The sequence below is a fragment of the Acanthaster planci genome, linkage group LG06 (genome assembly GCF_054643075.1).
Source record: "Acanthaster planci isolate LZ-2023a linkage group LG06, COTS_SCS, whole genome shotgun sequence".
NCBI lineage: Eukaryota > Metazoa > Echinodermata > Asteroidea > Valvatida > Acanthasteridae > Acanthaster > Acanthaster planci.
In genome coordinates, this window is record NC_141782.1 from 20910569 (window position 1) to 20925535 (window position 14967).

Consider the following 14967-nt stretch of genomic DNA (forward strand, 5'->3'; position numbering starts at 1 on the left):
ATACATGTAAATCCAGCATTCCAGGGTCATAAACAACACGAAATTTGTAGAGAAAAATTACGAGAAATCTCCCCCCCCCTTGCAAGAACAAGAAATGAGTCCATGAAGATTGCAACATGAAGTTTTGAAACAAACTTGAGATGTCAGGTTGGAATTTAAGTAGTGAAAAAATTACATGTATATTAATTTCTCAAATTCTCTTGGTTCATGTTGTATTGTACAAGTACGTACATATGTGCGGTATAGTCACTATACTGTTCCAATTAACCTGACTTGAGCTTAACTTAAAACCTTAATTATTATATCAAATCTTGGTCAAAAAAAGAAACAAAACTGTCGATGGCTAAAAAAAAAAAATTAGGTAAAACTAGTTCTTAATCAAGATTCAAATGCAAATTCTGAATTACTGATCTCACAATTAGAAGAAAGGAGATCAAAGTGACTCACTTTGACTGGGCATCAATTTCCAAGATGTAAGTGTCTTGGTTGTCTGGGCCTACTGTTGTCTGTCGGCCAAGCTTCAACTTCGTCAGAGCCTCAAAGTAGTTGGGCGTCGTCATCTTGGCATCAGTGTGCCAGCTGGCTGACAGAGCTCCAGCACAACCGGACCGTGCGTGCACTGGAACGTTTTGAAAAGCACCCTCCCCGGCTGCGAGCCACTGCAGAAATGAGAGACTTTGCGTGGTTAGCATCAGGTTCATTAGAGACTCGTCATGTGGAGAGCTCTCTCCCTATTCCTCTCCCCTCGCTCACTGCCGCCGCTCGACAGTGAACTAATAACGCTTGTATGCGTCACCGTCTGCACAACTCAGTGGTAATTTCACAAGGCAGGGCCACAAGGAATGGATGATTTGTTTCTCAAACAGCGTGTGATTTTTCCCCCCGTTAATTGTGGTATCCTACTTCACACAGAGACTTTGGACGACAGGATCGCTACTGCACATTCTATCTTAATAACTTCAGATTTTTATGGACAAAAATTCTAAGTGCCATTATTTGCTTTTCAAAATAAGTGTTCCTCAAAGGTCTGATTGAAACAAACACTCCAATCTCGCAATCTTTCTTCTTGAAACCCTGAGTTAAAAATGCATGAACACTGTGGTTTCATTAGAATGAGACCTACATGTATAATGCACACAAACTTGAACAGTGTATGGTACATGCACAGATAAACTGAAGAACCTTTGTTTGTGGAGAGGGGAGATCGAATTCTGCTAGAAAAAAAAAGGCAAAATATTATGGCCAAAATTGTAATGCACATCAAACCACTGTCAGTCATTGTTGTAAGTAATCCAATTCATCCAAGGCCAAAAAATGTACATGTACATGTAATCCTCCCCAACGAAGCTGAGCAATGTGATCACAGTTTCACTCCCTTGAAACCGACAAAAACACGATTTTCTTTTTCTATGTGTACGGTGGGAGAGAGTCACTTGACACATTCTCTCATCCGACAGTTGTCACCGAGTTGAAATATGGATCGGAAAGGGCAAAAATCATAACCTGTTCCTAAAGAAGATATCATTTTGAGCTTTTAAAGGTGTAATGTGTGCGCGGCACTTTTGTCGAGATCAGAGCCAAATGTCATGTCCATGCTAACCACTGAATTTTGTGCGAACAATCAACTTCAACGACCAAAACGTTGTGGGGACAGAGGGGGGTCCCCACAACTTGGTCCTGTCTAATTTGCCTAACAAAAGAAATTGTCCCCTTCAACCGGTGAAAACCTGCCTGCATGTACCGGTCCGTGTCCCTCTGCTCTTCCTATGAAAATTACTCTCTTTTTCTAGGAAAATGGATTTGACCTGAGTTAAATCCAATCAAGAGTTAATTCCTAGATATGCTAAATAAATGTACGTACTTGAAATTAAATCCTGGCCCCCCCTCCACACACAAAAAGACCAACTGCACTTGGAAGTTTTCAGCTGCTTGTCCAGTTAAAGGGCATTTTAGAATCTTGATGGTTAAAACAGAGATTTTGTTTTTACATAAAAGCTCCAAAATACTGTACATGTAAAAGTTTAGAAAATGCTAAAACGTATGGTGTGTATGCAATACACCTACATGTACATGTGCCGATGCATTTATACACAAACTACGTTCCGATGTAAGTAAATTTCATGTCATGGCCCCATAAAAATGTTTAAAAAGAAGACAAGTCTGACAATCTTTGCTTTTTCAAAAATAAAAAACACTCTTCAATTCTTGGAATACACACTGGCAATGGTTTCCAGGAAGAGACATACTCAATCACACCTCTTCCACTGCAAGGAAGCAGAGCTGACCTGGTGATTAATTTCATTTCAATCATAAGGCAAAAAATAAGAGGGGAAAAAAAAGGAGAACTTGGGGGGCAATGACCACGGTGACGACAGTTCAGTGCCTGGAAAACACCGGGGTAATTAATCCCATGGTCAAGAAAACTCTGGAAGTGACAAACTGCTTTCATTGTCTGATTTTTCAATGTTGTCATAAACTGTCTCCAATTTCCATTTTGGTTTATTGTCACTTTGTTAACTGTAGTTATGGGCTTATGGCTGGCACAGTTTAATTTTTTTATGGCCTCAATACCCAGCGCTAATTGGCAGTGCTAATTAACCCTAACCTTCCCTAACCACACAGAATTGAACACAAATAAAGTGTGTGAATTTGTGGCACTGGGTACTGTACCCCTAAACTGCTTGTGCTTTAACATGGGTTCAGGCATACCCAAAATAAACAGAGTCCAACAGTTTTTGTGCACAGTTTCCCATATGGTGTTGGAATTTGTGTGAATGGGTATGGTTCCTAGTAAATCACTCTGGGGAGTTAGGGTTAATACCATTGTTTTTCTCACCAATTGCTCAGAATTATTGCCAAAGCATTAACCATTTGTTGACAACAGCAACTGAACGCTGAAGCCCTGAAGCACTATACTTCAGATATATGAATTACACGCAAGACTGCACGTCACATTATAAGGCATAGAAGGCCCAAACCACGTTTTTTTATTCTGTCCCATTCATACTTTACGACAAATCCTAAAAGAATGGATGGCAGGGTTTTAAAAGCTAGCATCTGAAAACAGGGTTGTCTGCACCTGCCTTGAAGGGAAATATAAGGTGCCCGATTTCCTAAGGTACAGTAAAATGCTTTTACATGTACATTGTAGGCACTTGTGTAACAAAAACAGGGAGTCCAAAATGGCCTACAGGGCGTCCAAGAGATACCGTACTCAGACACCTCTCTGACTGAGATTGTTTGGTGATAGCATGACTTGCACCCTTAGAACGAACACAACCGTTTCTCTGGAGCACGGGAGAAGGAGGCTCATACATGTACATGTACCGGTGGATGATGGTGTGTCAGGGGTGTCATGAGTGGTGGCGAATGGGGGTGCTAGTGCTCCTCCTAGAAAAAAATCCTAAAAAAGGAAAAACGAGACAACGAGCAAAAGAAAGGACAACAAAAAATTGAAAGGAGATGAAAATCATCAGGTTACTTTGAAAACCTCAAAACTGACCCCCTTCAGCCCTTTTTTCCTGCCATGGAAAATTTTCCCTCTGGAAGAAAGTACTTTTGTGCCCCCCCTCCCCACAAAAAAATCTTGTGCAACACCCAGGGAGTGTGAAGGGGACTCTTTCACCCCTCAGCCGTGATAATGATGATGGCAATCATGAAATGTCAATGGCTTCTTGGGAATTGGGAGAAAGCATTTGACATTCCCCAGGGAGCAGACACAGTAGTTTTAATGTTCCATAAAGCTTAGTGCAGGGCCCGCAGAGTGGCGGCATAGGAAGCGGGTGAATGCAGGATTTATACCCACGTCTAGCATCGCCGAGTGGCCAGAATTGCTTAAAGGTGGACATTTCCAAACTGGTTTTTATTTTTGGAGGACAGCAGTTCCTTAGAACAGCTTCCGGCATCACATGTGAAAGAGTTTGTTCCAAAGTCTAATCACGTGTGTATGCAAATGTACATATGCGTGCATGCACATGTATACATTTGTAAATGTTCGCATCTGTAAATGTTCCCATCATCAATTCATACTTGTTCAAGTTTGCTGAGGTGCAATGACTACCGGTACGTGCAGAGTACCAGTACATGCAATATCAAACTGATGCTCAACAGGTACACATGAACCAACTTCCGGGGTATACATGTACATACTCTCAACTACTTGAGCCATGTACCACAGTATAATTGTAGACCAATTGAATAATTTTCACCAGAATGTGCACAAACCCGTGGTGCCTTATGCTAACACTTGATGCACAGGGGCAATGCTATTCAAGGAGTGCTCACCAGTGAAAGAATACTTGGGTACAGGGACCCAATTAAGCTGAAGCCAGCTGTTCACGAGGCCCCAGTAAAAGCACAAGCGCACCTTACAATCCATTCGACGGAAATTTGTAAAGAGATGTGCATCCAGGTACACACTAACGTAATGGAATTCCATCCAGGCAAGAACCTAAGGAATAGAATTGAAATTGATGAGAGGAAGCGGGTGCATAAAAGGACTGGCAGGCGGGTGCCCTACGGCAAGCATGGCACAGACGAATAATAATAGATTGTGGAACGGGGGGAAAAACCAACGAACGGAAGAAATGCGGGTGCCTGCTGAAAACAAACAGGAAAGGCTGTGGGCAAACGGCAGCGGAATGGGATCATGAATTCTTAACAGATAGCAATATGCAGTACGCCAGTAGCATCTACAGGTACATTAATTCAACATGAAGAGATACAGTGTACCTACAAGGCACACATCCCTATGAGCCATTGGTTGCACACAACTGCTTTAACGGTACCTTAATTTTTTTTTTTTTAAGTCTGGAAATTCTCACCTCTTTCAACGTGTTCAAATATGGCACATTAACATGTATTTTTAAAGAGCCAGGCAAATACGTTTTTTATGCGGTTTCTGAAAACACTGAGATGTCTGTGTAAGTTACATTTCCGAACATAAAAAAGGGTATTTTAAAATTGAAAAGCCCAATTGTTCTCCAGTTTTTCCCACACATGCTGAATATCTTTATATATTTATTTATAATTGAAAGAGTGTTTGAAAAAGGTTATCATGTTGAAACGCTGTGCCGAATATCCGAATTTAACCAAATAGTTGATCAAAGATTCAAATACTACAATGTACATGTATTTTCCGAATTTGAATATTCAAAATGCAAAATTCATGAAAAGGAATGGAACATTTTCTTTTGCTTTAAATGAGAAAAAATGCACTAAGGAGGCTTGTTTCGGTAGATTTACATGAAAAGCAACAGTACTCTATCAACGATTCAATAAGTAATCTATTCATTTAACAATTTAAAAGGAATAGAAATTATTAATTGGGCAAGAAATATTGCTCATCTCTTAAATCTTGCCAAATCGTGGCTATAGATACTACTCCTAGATGTGAGAAGCTAATACAGGTATATTGATCATAATGTACAGTTGTGTGCGTTATTGCAACTGATTTGGTATATTCAACAAACCATATATGGTTTGTTCGTCCATAATCTGCCGGTGGGTACAACCGAATATTCGGCTATTCAATTGAATTGAAAGTCCAATATTTGAATGGTGAATTATTTGAATTGACTCAGCCCTGTCAAGTTACATGTATGTTTGAACTGTGAATTGTCCCTTGTTAGTTTTGATCAATTTCAGTTTTGGCTCTCTGTTGACAGGTCGTCCATGATTTACACGCATGTGTGCACATGTGCACCTTCATACCCAGTACATGTACTCCAACACATGTACAGTACATGCACTACTACGGACAAATGATTCTGTGCAAACTATTCAATTCACAATAACTTGAAAATACTACTAATGTTTTAATTGGGCCTTAATACACACGGCACTTTATTTCGTTTGTTTGGATAAACTGGAAAAGTGGTTTTAAAATGAGAAGGACCGTAAAAGTATTTTCTTTCAAATCTGATTTTTTTTTAAATCACTTTTTCAGAATTTGTTTCAAATTTTTGGTAACTGGGTTCATTTAATACAGTGGTTTAATGTTGTCTGATCAACTTAAGCTATCAGGTTATATCTCCGCGAACTTTGTTTGTATTTTATTAAAAATAAGTTATGGTCTCCATCAGTGGAAAAAAGTATTGGAACAATGTCTGACGACTTTGGTTGCCTCGAAATCCACAGTAAAGTGATTGAGTGCACATGCGCTATCTCTCATCTAAGTGCACAAGGGTATATGGGAGTGAACATACATATACATGTACACGTAAAGAGAGTGCCTGACATTACACATGTAGTTGTCCAAACATGATATTGGAATTTTTCAGAACCTGATAATCACCATGGTAGATACAAATCTAGCAAATTAGCCCAGAAAATGGCTTTTCTGCTCCTTCAGGGGAATTTTTGTTGCTACCGGTACATGTAGTGTGGACCGAGTTCTCCCAAAGCAACCACTTGGCCACCATATTCCTCAAGAGATCATGGCTCATGATACTAACAATTTTTACAGTGCATCAGTGGCTGTTATCTGTCATTCAAATAATCACACTGCATTTTCAGACTCTGCCGCTTATATCTGCTTGGGCCTCCTTTCAGCCTTTGTCAGGCTTCAGTCAAGAGTGTGGGATGAGCATGGTATCAAACGACACACCAAACTGGTGGTCTGCAGGGCAGTAGGCATCACATCCTTGCTGCATGGTGGTGAAACATGGCTGCTCTACAGGAAACAGATGAAAGCGCTTGACCAGTTCCACCTTCGTTGCCTGTGAAAGATCTTGGGCATCTCCCAGGAGGATAGAGTTTCCAACACAGAAGAGCTTTGCAGAGCCGATGTGCCTGGGATCGAAGCACTCATAATGAAAGCTCAGCTTCAGTGGGTTGGGCACGTGTTTCCCGTGGATGACACATGCATACCAAAGATGGTCTTCTTCTCAGAGCTGGCCTCTGGCAGCAAGAGCATTGGATAACCACTCAAACGCAAAGATCGTCTTAAGATGTCCTTGAGATCCTGTGGTATTATTCAACATGGATGGGAGACTTTGGCCACTGACCACAGTGCCTGGCGATTTGCCGTCCAAAGTGGAATACAGGCATCTGCAAGATCTGGACCTGAAGCGTCAAGCCCGTAAAGAGAGGACACTTGATCCAACAGCTTCTGGATCAACAGCTGCTGCATGCCCACAGTGTGGCCGCATCTGCCCATCCGACCTTGGGCTACGGTACGTTTCCACCTACGTTCACAACAACGGCCCCTCTGACATCTTTGTCCCCCGCGACTGACTTCCATGATGGGAACAAGAGATGGTGTGCTTACGTAGACCGGTACGTGCACACAGCCATGATGGTTTTCTGGTCACGCGCACAGGTTAAATGCACATTTGGCTCAGGATGTGCAAAGCTCCCATGACCAATTTAAGTTGGAATGTACATGTACCTGTGCACTCTTTGCATTTATAATTCATCAATTTATATAAGCACAAATTTCATGGTTAAATGTACCGGTATGTTCAAATGCACTGTACAATGAAGACATTAAACTACAAGGTGGTTGAGCTGAATCTATACATGTACATGGCCACCTCAGGGAGCCACTAAACAACCTTCATTGGCTGGTGGAGCCAACCAGAGACCGTAAGTGTGGATTTCTGAGCAGGGAGGGAAATTGGAAAACTGGTGCAAACCCCCTGAGGCACAGGAGGGAACCAACGAACAACTCTACTCAAATGTACCCCGGGCCGAGAATCAAACCTGGGAACTCAGTCACCATGACATTCTGAGTGGCGAGAGGTGATTGCAGAAAGAGTTCCATACACGGACATCACTTGACACTATGTGCACAAACGGTACGAGATTGGTCTGAACATTTTTTCAATATTTCTGAAGTTACAGTACTGTACATGTATATTTTGATATTTTCCTTGACTGTTTCAGGCATGTAATCAATTTTGATGGCCAATACACCACAATTGGGAAAAATCAGTGATTTCCATATGGAACCCTTCAGACCAGCGCATTACACACTAGCAACCCTAGTGCTAGTGCTATCTTGTTTTCATCAATGTGCGTTGCGTACATGTACATGTAAGCCGTGACAGATTGCAAAATCGTAGCAATTCTGATGCACAATGGCAAAGAGTAGTACATGCATGTACAGTACATAAAATTGTTTTGTCTGGCTTTGTTAAAATATTCAACCATTCCGTGGAAAATAATGTTGAATGGTGCAAAACGATTATTGATTATCATCACTGTCAAATTAGCAAAAAAATGACAATAAATTAGGTTAAAAAAGTCATCATTACATCCATTAATTATGATGGCATTAAAATCAATTAGTTACTAAATATGCCTCTCTTCACTGCCAATCCGCACATTTGCACTTCACACTGCGATGCATGACCGTTGAAACTGGTTTCTTTCCTGTCCCAGTACTCCAGATGTATACATACATAAACAAACCGTGACCAGTACAGTAACGTAATCTCATTCCCTTGGGTACGATCTTGCCTCGCCACTTTGGTTCCCTGTGAAGGACGTGCACACAGCCCAAGAGGTTGGCAATGATATGACGCATTGTGCGTCATTGGACTGGTTGTCGACTCTAAAAAATATATGTTCAGAGGACTGAGACGGGACACGAACCAGTCTTACCCCAGTAGTACAAATGAACATGTGAAGCACTGTAAAACTCTATGCGGATCGGTAAAATTTCTGAAATCTGACAGTTCACGAACGTGTAAGAAAATCGCAGCTTATCACAAGTTCCACAGCAACAGCAACACACACTGTTAGAATCAGCACACTCCAAACTTTCCCAAAACTCTACTTTAGGTAACTTCTCTCCCGTTCATCATGGTCTTTTTTGCAATTTTGTGACAATTTTTGTCAGTTTTCCCATGAAAATCTGTGGCATTAAAATAGTGTGATTTTTAACACCTTTTTTAGTGAAATTACCGGTACCTGTGAAGTTTGGGAAACTTTGGTATCAGTCTAAAGCTCAGAGCCTCTTTGATGAGGATATTGCATAAAAACAACATAGAGGGCATTTACCGGAAGAGGAAGAGAACTCAAAGTTCAAAGGTTTTTGAGGATTGATTTGCAAAATGGTGTCCTCCATTGAAGCTGCTACTGCCTGGCTGCGAAGCTCTCTGACTCATTGTTCTTTGCGATTCATTTTTCAGGTGTTAGACGGCAATTTAGTCCAAACTAATGACACATTTTGAAAGAGAAAGTTCTTGGCTACAAGAGGATCACAAATTTAAGGTGAACTATTGGCGATTACTATTTTTACGGGTTTTTTGTCATCGAGTTTTTACACACTAGCAGATATGACGGCATGATCTGATAATTCTGTTGAACTTGCTAGTGTAAGGCAAGAGTTAATGATCCACACGGTGCACAAACAAACAAATTTGATTTGATTTTATCGGATGCCTGATGATATAAGGATATGCATCAGTTTCATTGGCTCTTGGGCTGTCTTGGCCACTTCGCCCCATTCTCCACTTTGCTCCATCCCCACTTCGCCCAATTTTGCAATTACATGTAACTTCCTTAAATTCCCAAGTTCTCTTCGGTTTTCGCTGTTGCTGTGGTAAAAACATGTGCGCAAAGAGCTGGTTCCCACCGCACTGCACCCATGCTAGAGGATGCATGATGGAGTGGGGCAACCAGTCTATTCATGCCGCAGGGACCACACATGTACACGTACCTGACGTCACGCATTGGAAAAAAGCATCGATATTGCAAGATTTCTTCAAGTTAATTCACAGAACTTAGTATCTTTTTTTATGTGTGTATTTTCTGCGTTCTGGAGTTTAATTTTAGGTTGTTTTGCTCGTACTTGAAGCCAGCATGTTTCCGAAAAATTTCCTGCTGCGGTGCACTGAGGTTAATCTGATCGCCGCGGAACAGCTGTCTGGATGCATCGACAATTATGTGTACAAGAACGATGTGTACAGAACTGTGTATCGCTTTGAAATAAACTTGAAGAGGATGAGAAATGAACCCAATGTTAGTCCAACCATACATGTACATGTACGTGTACATTATGTATCGATTCACCATGGACAACGCAATTGACATAAATTTGGTGAATGCCATAGAGTATGACTCCATATCGTTTGAGGAATTCCTCTCAGGACCATCTTTTGAAGAGGGTTGTATTTGTAACACACTCGAGCACGGATTGGGCAAAAGTGGAGATGGGGCTATGTGGGGATGTGACGATGTGGAAATGGGGTGAACTGACTATCAAGCCTCTTGGGAGGACGATTTGATTAAGCAAGTGGAATTTCTGAGTGAAGTAAATGTACCCCAATCAGCACTGGATTGACCTAACTCTGTTACTGGGCTGGATTCAAAAGCTCTCCCTACCCGGTACATGTAATACAGTGTTGCAAACCCAGGGTTAATAGGCCCAACATTAGGCCCAACATTACACAGAGAACTTTGTGAGTGTTCTTAAACATACGCGTAAGGCATGTACTGCCCAGGCCTTGCCCAGGTTAGACGTTGTCTTTATTTACACTACGACTGATGTCTAGGGTACAAAACTTTTTTTCTAGTACATTTTTTTCTCACATTTTTTCCTGCCAAAAGCAGCTCAAAATGTCATTCACACGTGCCTTGAAGTTGTATTCCGAGTTCCAAAAATGCAGTGTTGAAATTACTAAATACATCCGCATACAACATATTTTGCAGAAAAGTTTTGCGAAACTCCACGCTTTTCGTTGCGATTCATGAACAACCATACACTGGCCAACTCGTGTGCAGTTTGGTCAAGCCGTGCGCGTGGCAATTCGTACACCGACCAACTCGTACGGCGACCAACTCGTGCGCCGACCAACTCGTTTGCCGACCAACTCGTACGGCGACCAACTCGTGCGCCTTGTATAACTAATGTTATTAGAAACATCTTTAACCCTAACAGTCCTCAGTCCTCCAACAGGTGAAGGATTGAGGACTGTTAGGGTTAATAATTCCTGTCACTACCTTGACTGATAATATCCAGGAGCTAGTCGGACCTTCCCTGATCCTGCATAGGAAAACCATGAACTGGATTTAGGAAAGGCGCTACAGAATTGCACAACCCTGATCCCCAAACCTGACCGATTTGTAATGTGATTACATGGACGATCCGGCCAGGTCCGACAGGGTCCAAGGATCCGACTTTCACCCACACCCCCCAATAGTGTGTGATGTATATGAATGAAGATTTGAGTAATTTAAGTACACGCTGCAAAGCTCTAGAGAAGTTCTGTTCAATTGCAAAATTGACTGGTTAATGTTGACAGTTGTGATGTGTTGCATTTTGTCATAAAGGGCAAGCTCCCAGGATGCTACCAAAAATGATATTTGTGTGACTAATATGGATAGAATAATTAGAGAATAAATTGGTTTCTACAGTGAAACATTTAAGAACTGCTAATTAGCCATATCCTTTGTCTGTGTGTTCCATGCGATCAATGAGCACAAGCAGCTTTGGCTTTGTAGCGCGGGCCGACAACTAGGTTGGGAACGCAAACGCCAAGCTGTTAGAACACTTTCCTTGTTATGCAAATACTTTTTGGGACTATTTTCAACCTCAACTTGTCCCTAATTTGATTGGTTGGTTGGAATCCGGTTCCGAATCCCACCAAAGGGTACATAACATTAACATCATTTAATTAAGGATATCTAAGCAAAATCTAAAACCACCAGTCTCGACCTAAAAAGAAAAAAATAATGAACAATCAGCTTATCTGGTTTTTTACATGTAATTGATTTACATCTAAAAGTAAATTTGATGAAAACATGGCAGCAAAAGCTTGTACGACGTTAATGCTCCGACACACATGTGAACCTTGGTGGACGGGTTGGTCGGCGTACGAGTTGGTCAGCGTACGAGTTGTTTGGCTTATGAGTTGGTCGGAGTACAAGTTGACCAGCATTCCTTAGATCGACAGGTATTCTCGCAGATCTGAACGAGATACGTAGGTGCTGAAGTCTGGGTGCAAACTAGACAGGCTCTCGTACAGGGTATCATTACTTGACCATACGAAGGAGTCTGTGTAATGTGCAAGTCAGGAGAAAATTCGTCCGGAGTGGGGAAACGGCAAAAAAGGAAACATTTTTTCCTCCAAATGAAGAAAAGGCAAGTTTTCTACAATTAGCATTAGCAACCTATTGGAATTTTTACAATGTAAGTAGTGAACATACCGGTGCAATTTCAGCTCATAAAATTAAGCGGATGTTTAGTTATGCCCCCGGATGTCCCGGATAAAGTTTTCAAAAGAAATACCTCCATGTATTAATTGGAACAGGGCCCAGTATACGACAGTGTACGATAGAGGAGTATTCGTTGGGCCCTGTTTACGGGTAATGGTAGGGCCTACCTGACAACCTGGGCTAGGCGCGGCCTAAGGTTAGGTAGCATGCGTACTAACTCGTATACTTACGGTAAAAACGGGGGTGGCCCTGTTTTCTATAGTTACTCCTCACTTTTAACAGTAGGCCCTTCTTAAAACTCGACAATAACAGTCCAGCCCCTAGTCCTCGTGCATGTCATGCTTGTCGCGTCGTCACTCACGCAACATATCCACATGTCACATCTCGCGAATGGAACATAAATAGACAGAACACCAAAACTGAGAACTCTCTTTTTATGCATTGTCCGTCGTATCAGTGCAGGAACTAGATCTTGTGGGGCCAGGAGCTACCAATAGAGGGCGCTATTACTTCCCACGTGCTTTACGGTACGTAAACCACCAACCTGCTACATGGGGGGTGTCGTTTGAATTGGGTCCAAACAGTTATTTACAACTTCTTTCTGCCAGGTCTAAATGCATTAAAATCTTTTCATTTCATTTCAAGGTCTCTCCACTGAAAAACATTACCTGTGTTCGAGCACTCGGCGACTGCAACGTGAGCTCAAACTCCAACTCTATCTTAACATGAAGTTATCTGTACAGCCAGTGTCCACAGGTGCTAGGCCCTTACCATTAATTTCTTCCTGGGGGTAGGGACATTTTTTTTCAAGGGCAAGGTCACGACAATCATTAGCAGTACCAATAATCCATGGACGGTGGAAGGGGTCAGTTCTCAGGCATTCTCAAGCGCACCTGTGACTTCCATCCCTTTATTTTGTTTTTCTTCGTTCCCCTTTATCTATTTGAAGGAGGGAGGGACAAGATCCCCTCCCCAATGCCCAAGCCCGTATCCAACTAAATTAAATATGCACGAAGGGGTGTACCACCTGCATCGCTACCTTCACTGTATTTGCAATCAAGCTATTTCTTTTTAAGCTGTGAGGTAACTGATTGTGTGAGACAACACTTCATCAAAAGTACAACAGATGTACAGGAACAACTTCCATGTGATATTTCATCATGGCGATCTTTCTTTATTGAGTTGTGCCAAATTTGATTTCAAAATGTCTTTGTGCTGTGCTTTCTCGTGGATAAACCAGCGTGTTTTTCTCATTTTGTAGTTTAAACATGTGGTGAAGTTATGTGAAAACAATTCATGTGTCACGCTCAAAATATTTTGATGGCAATTCATATCAAAACAATCTGATATTTAATTATATTCATGCATTACCACTCCAATTGTCCTCCCCAAAAATAATCTCACACAAGTTTATTAGCTATGAATACCTGGCTTTTTTTTCATGAGTACTACAGGTCTACAATCTGTCTGAATGACCAGCAGAAATGTACTGCATGAAATGAAATGATGACAGTCGTATAATGTATCCATTAAAAGAAAAGAACTGTGTGGTGTACACAAAATGCTACTTACAAAAGAAATACTTCAAAATCCAAGCAAATCAGTCAGGAAGAGACCAACAGATTTTTAAAATGATACTATTATCAATGCAGTATCAATCCAGTATTTACAATTTCCAAAAATGTTTATCCCGATAATACACTGGACAACCCTGACATACTCAAATTGAGTAAATGCATTGAAGTCGAAAAATTCCAGGCTCTTTAGCACAAGTTTGAAAAAGTACAGGAGCATTTAAAATACTGAATGGCCGGAAACTGAAGGTGTCAAGGTGTCAATCCACATAAACCCATTCGCTAGTCTACATACACTGTAAATTTCCTGATTCTGTTAACTCTTTTCACTAGGCATTTCCGATGGCTTCTGTTAATGACAGAAAGCATTATGTTGGGTCTTGCGCGGACCCACTGTCATAAGCTTCTCTCAATCACACTACGTAAGTGCCATTGTGGTTCCACGGCCAATGACCAGTGATAGCGTTACTGTGGTCACCAGGTTTGTCTATGGCATCAGCTGAATAGTCTAGTAGTACCTAGCACTGGCATCGCTTGAATGGGGGGACAAAGCACTTTCTAGGGGGCAGGGGTGAGGGAGGGGGGGCAAAGCACCATCAGCAGCAAGCTGACAAACCCTCAATGGTGATGGGGGTCAATTCCAAGGTTTTTTAAAGCAAGTTGGATGATTTTCATTCAGTTTTTCCTTTTTTCGCTAGTTTTCTTGGGGGGTGGTAGGGGATGGGCCAGGGGGTCGAAAATGCCCCCTTGCTGTGCCTGTGGTGCCTAGTCCCTCTTCCATATTCCAAGACATTTATGGCACAGCGTAATTTGCTTGACCAGCAGTTTATCACCAGCCACTTGGATCATAAAACGTTAAAAGTTGCAGGTTAACTAATTACGTCCCACTTCATTTGCATTCATATGTTCTCTGCATTGTTTTGCCGTGCTGTCAAATCGGAGACCATTTTTCCCCCAAGGGAACTGTCATTGGTTTGATACATTTTGCATTTGTTATCAACCTGTGAAAGTTAATGAAATGCACCCCAAGATCTATAATGTGGTGGCCTCTTGACCCTTCTCTAATCACAGCTTTAATCCCTCGGTTAAACAGCGTGGTAGACGTGTCCTTTTCCCGAGTTTCACAGGTATACTGAAAAAACTCATTATCCAGATAAAGGCACAGAACTTAAGAAAGCCACCACTGTTGTCCAATACTTGGTCTTTTAATTATGGGCAGGAAGTCCGG

At 41.6% G+C, this 14967-nt stretch overlaps 1 protein-coding gene across 2 annotated transcripts in view; it reads right to left on the reverse strand.

Annotated features, from left to right (window-relative positions):
• wdr89 (WD repeat domain 89) overlaps positions 1 to 12552 on the reverse strand; it is a 62720-nt gene extending 50168 nt beyond the window's left edge. For both annotated transcript variants that reach the window (XM_087137875.1, XM_022248619.2), the window contains exons 1-2: positions 12396 to 12552; positions 448 to 659 (exon numbers count right to left, since the gene is read on the reverse strand). In XM_087137875.1, the coding sequence (XP_086994001.1) occupies positions 448 to 560 (113 nt within the window). In that variant the 5' untranslated portion in view covers positions 561 to 659; positions 12396 to 12552. The remainder of the gene's footprint in view (positions 1 to 447; positions 660 to 12395) is intronic.
• Between the last annotated feature and the right edge of the window lie 2415 nt (positions 12553 to 14967).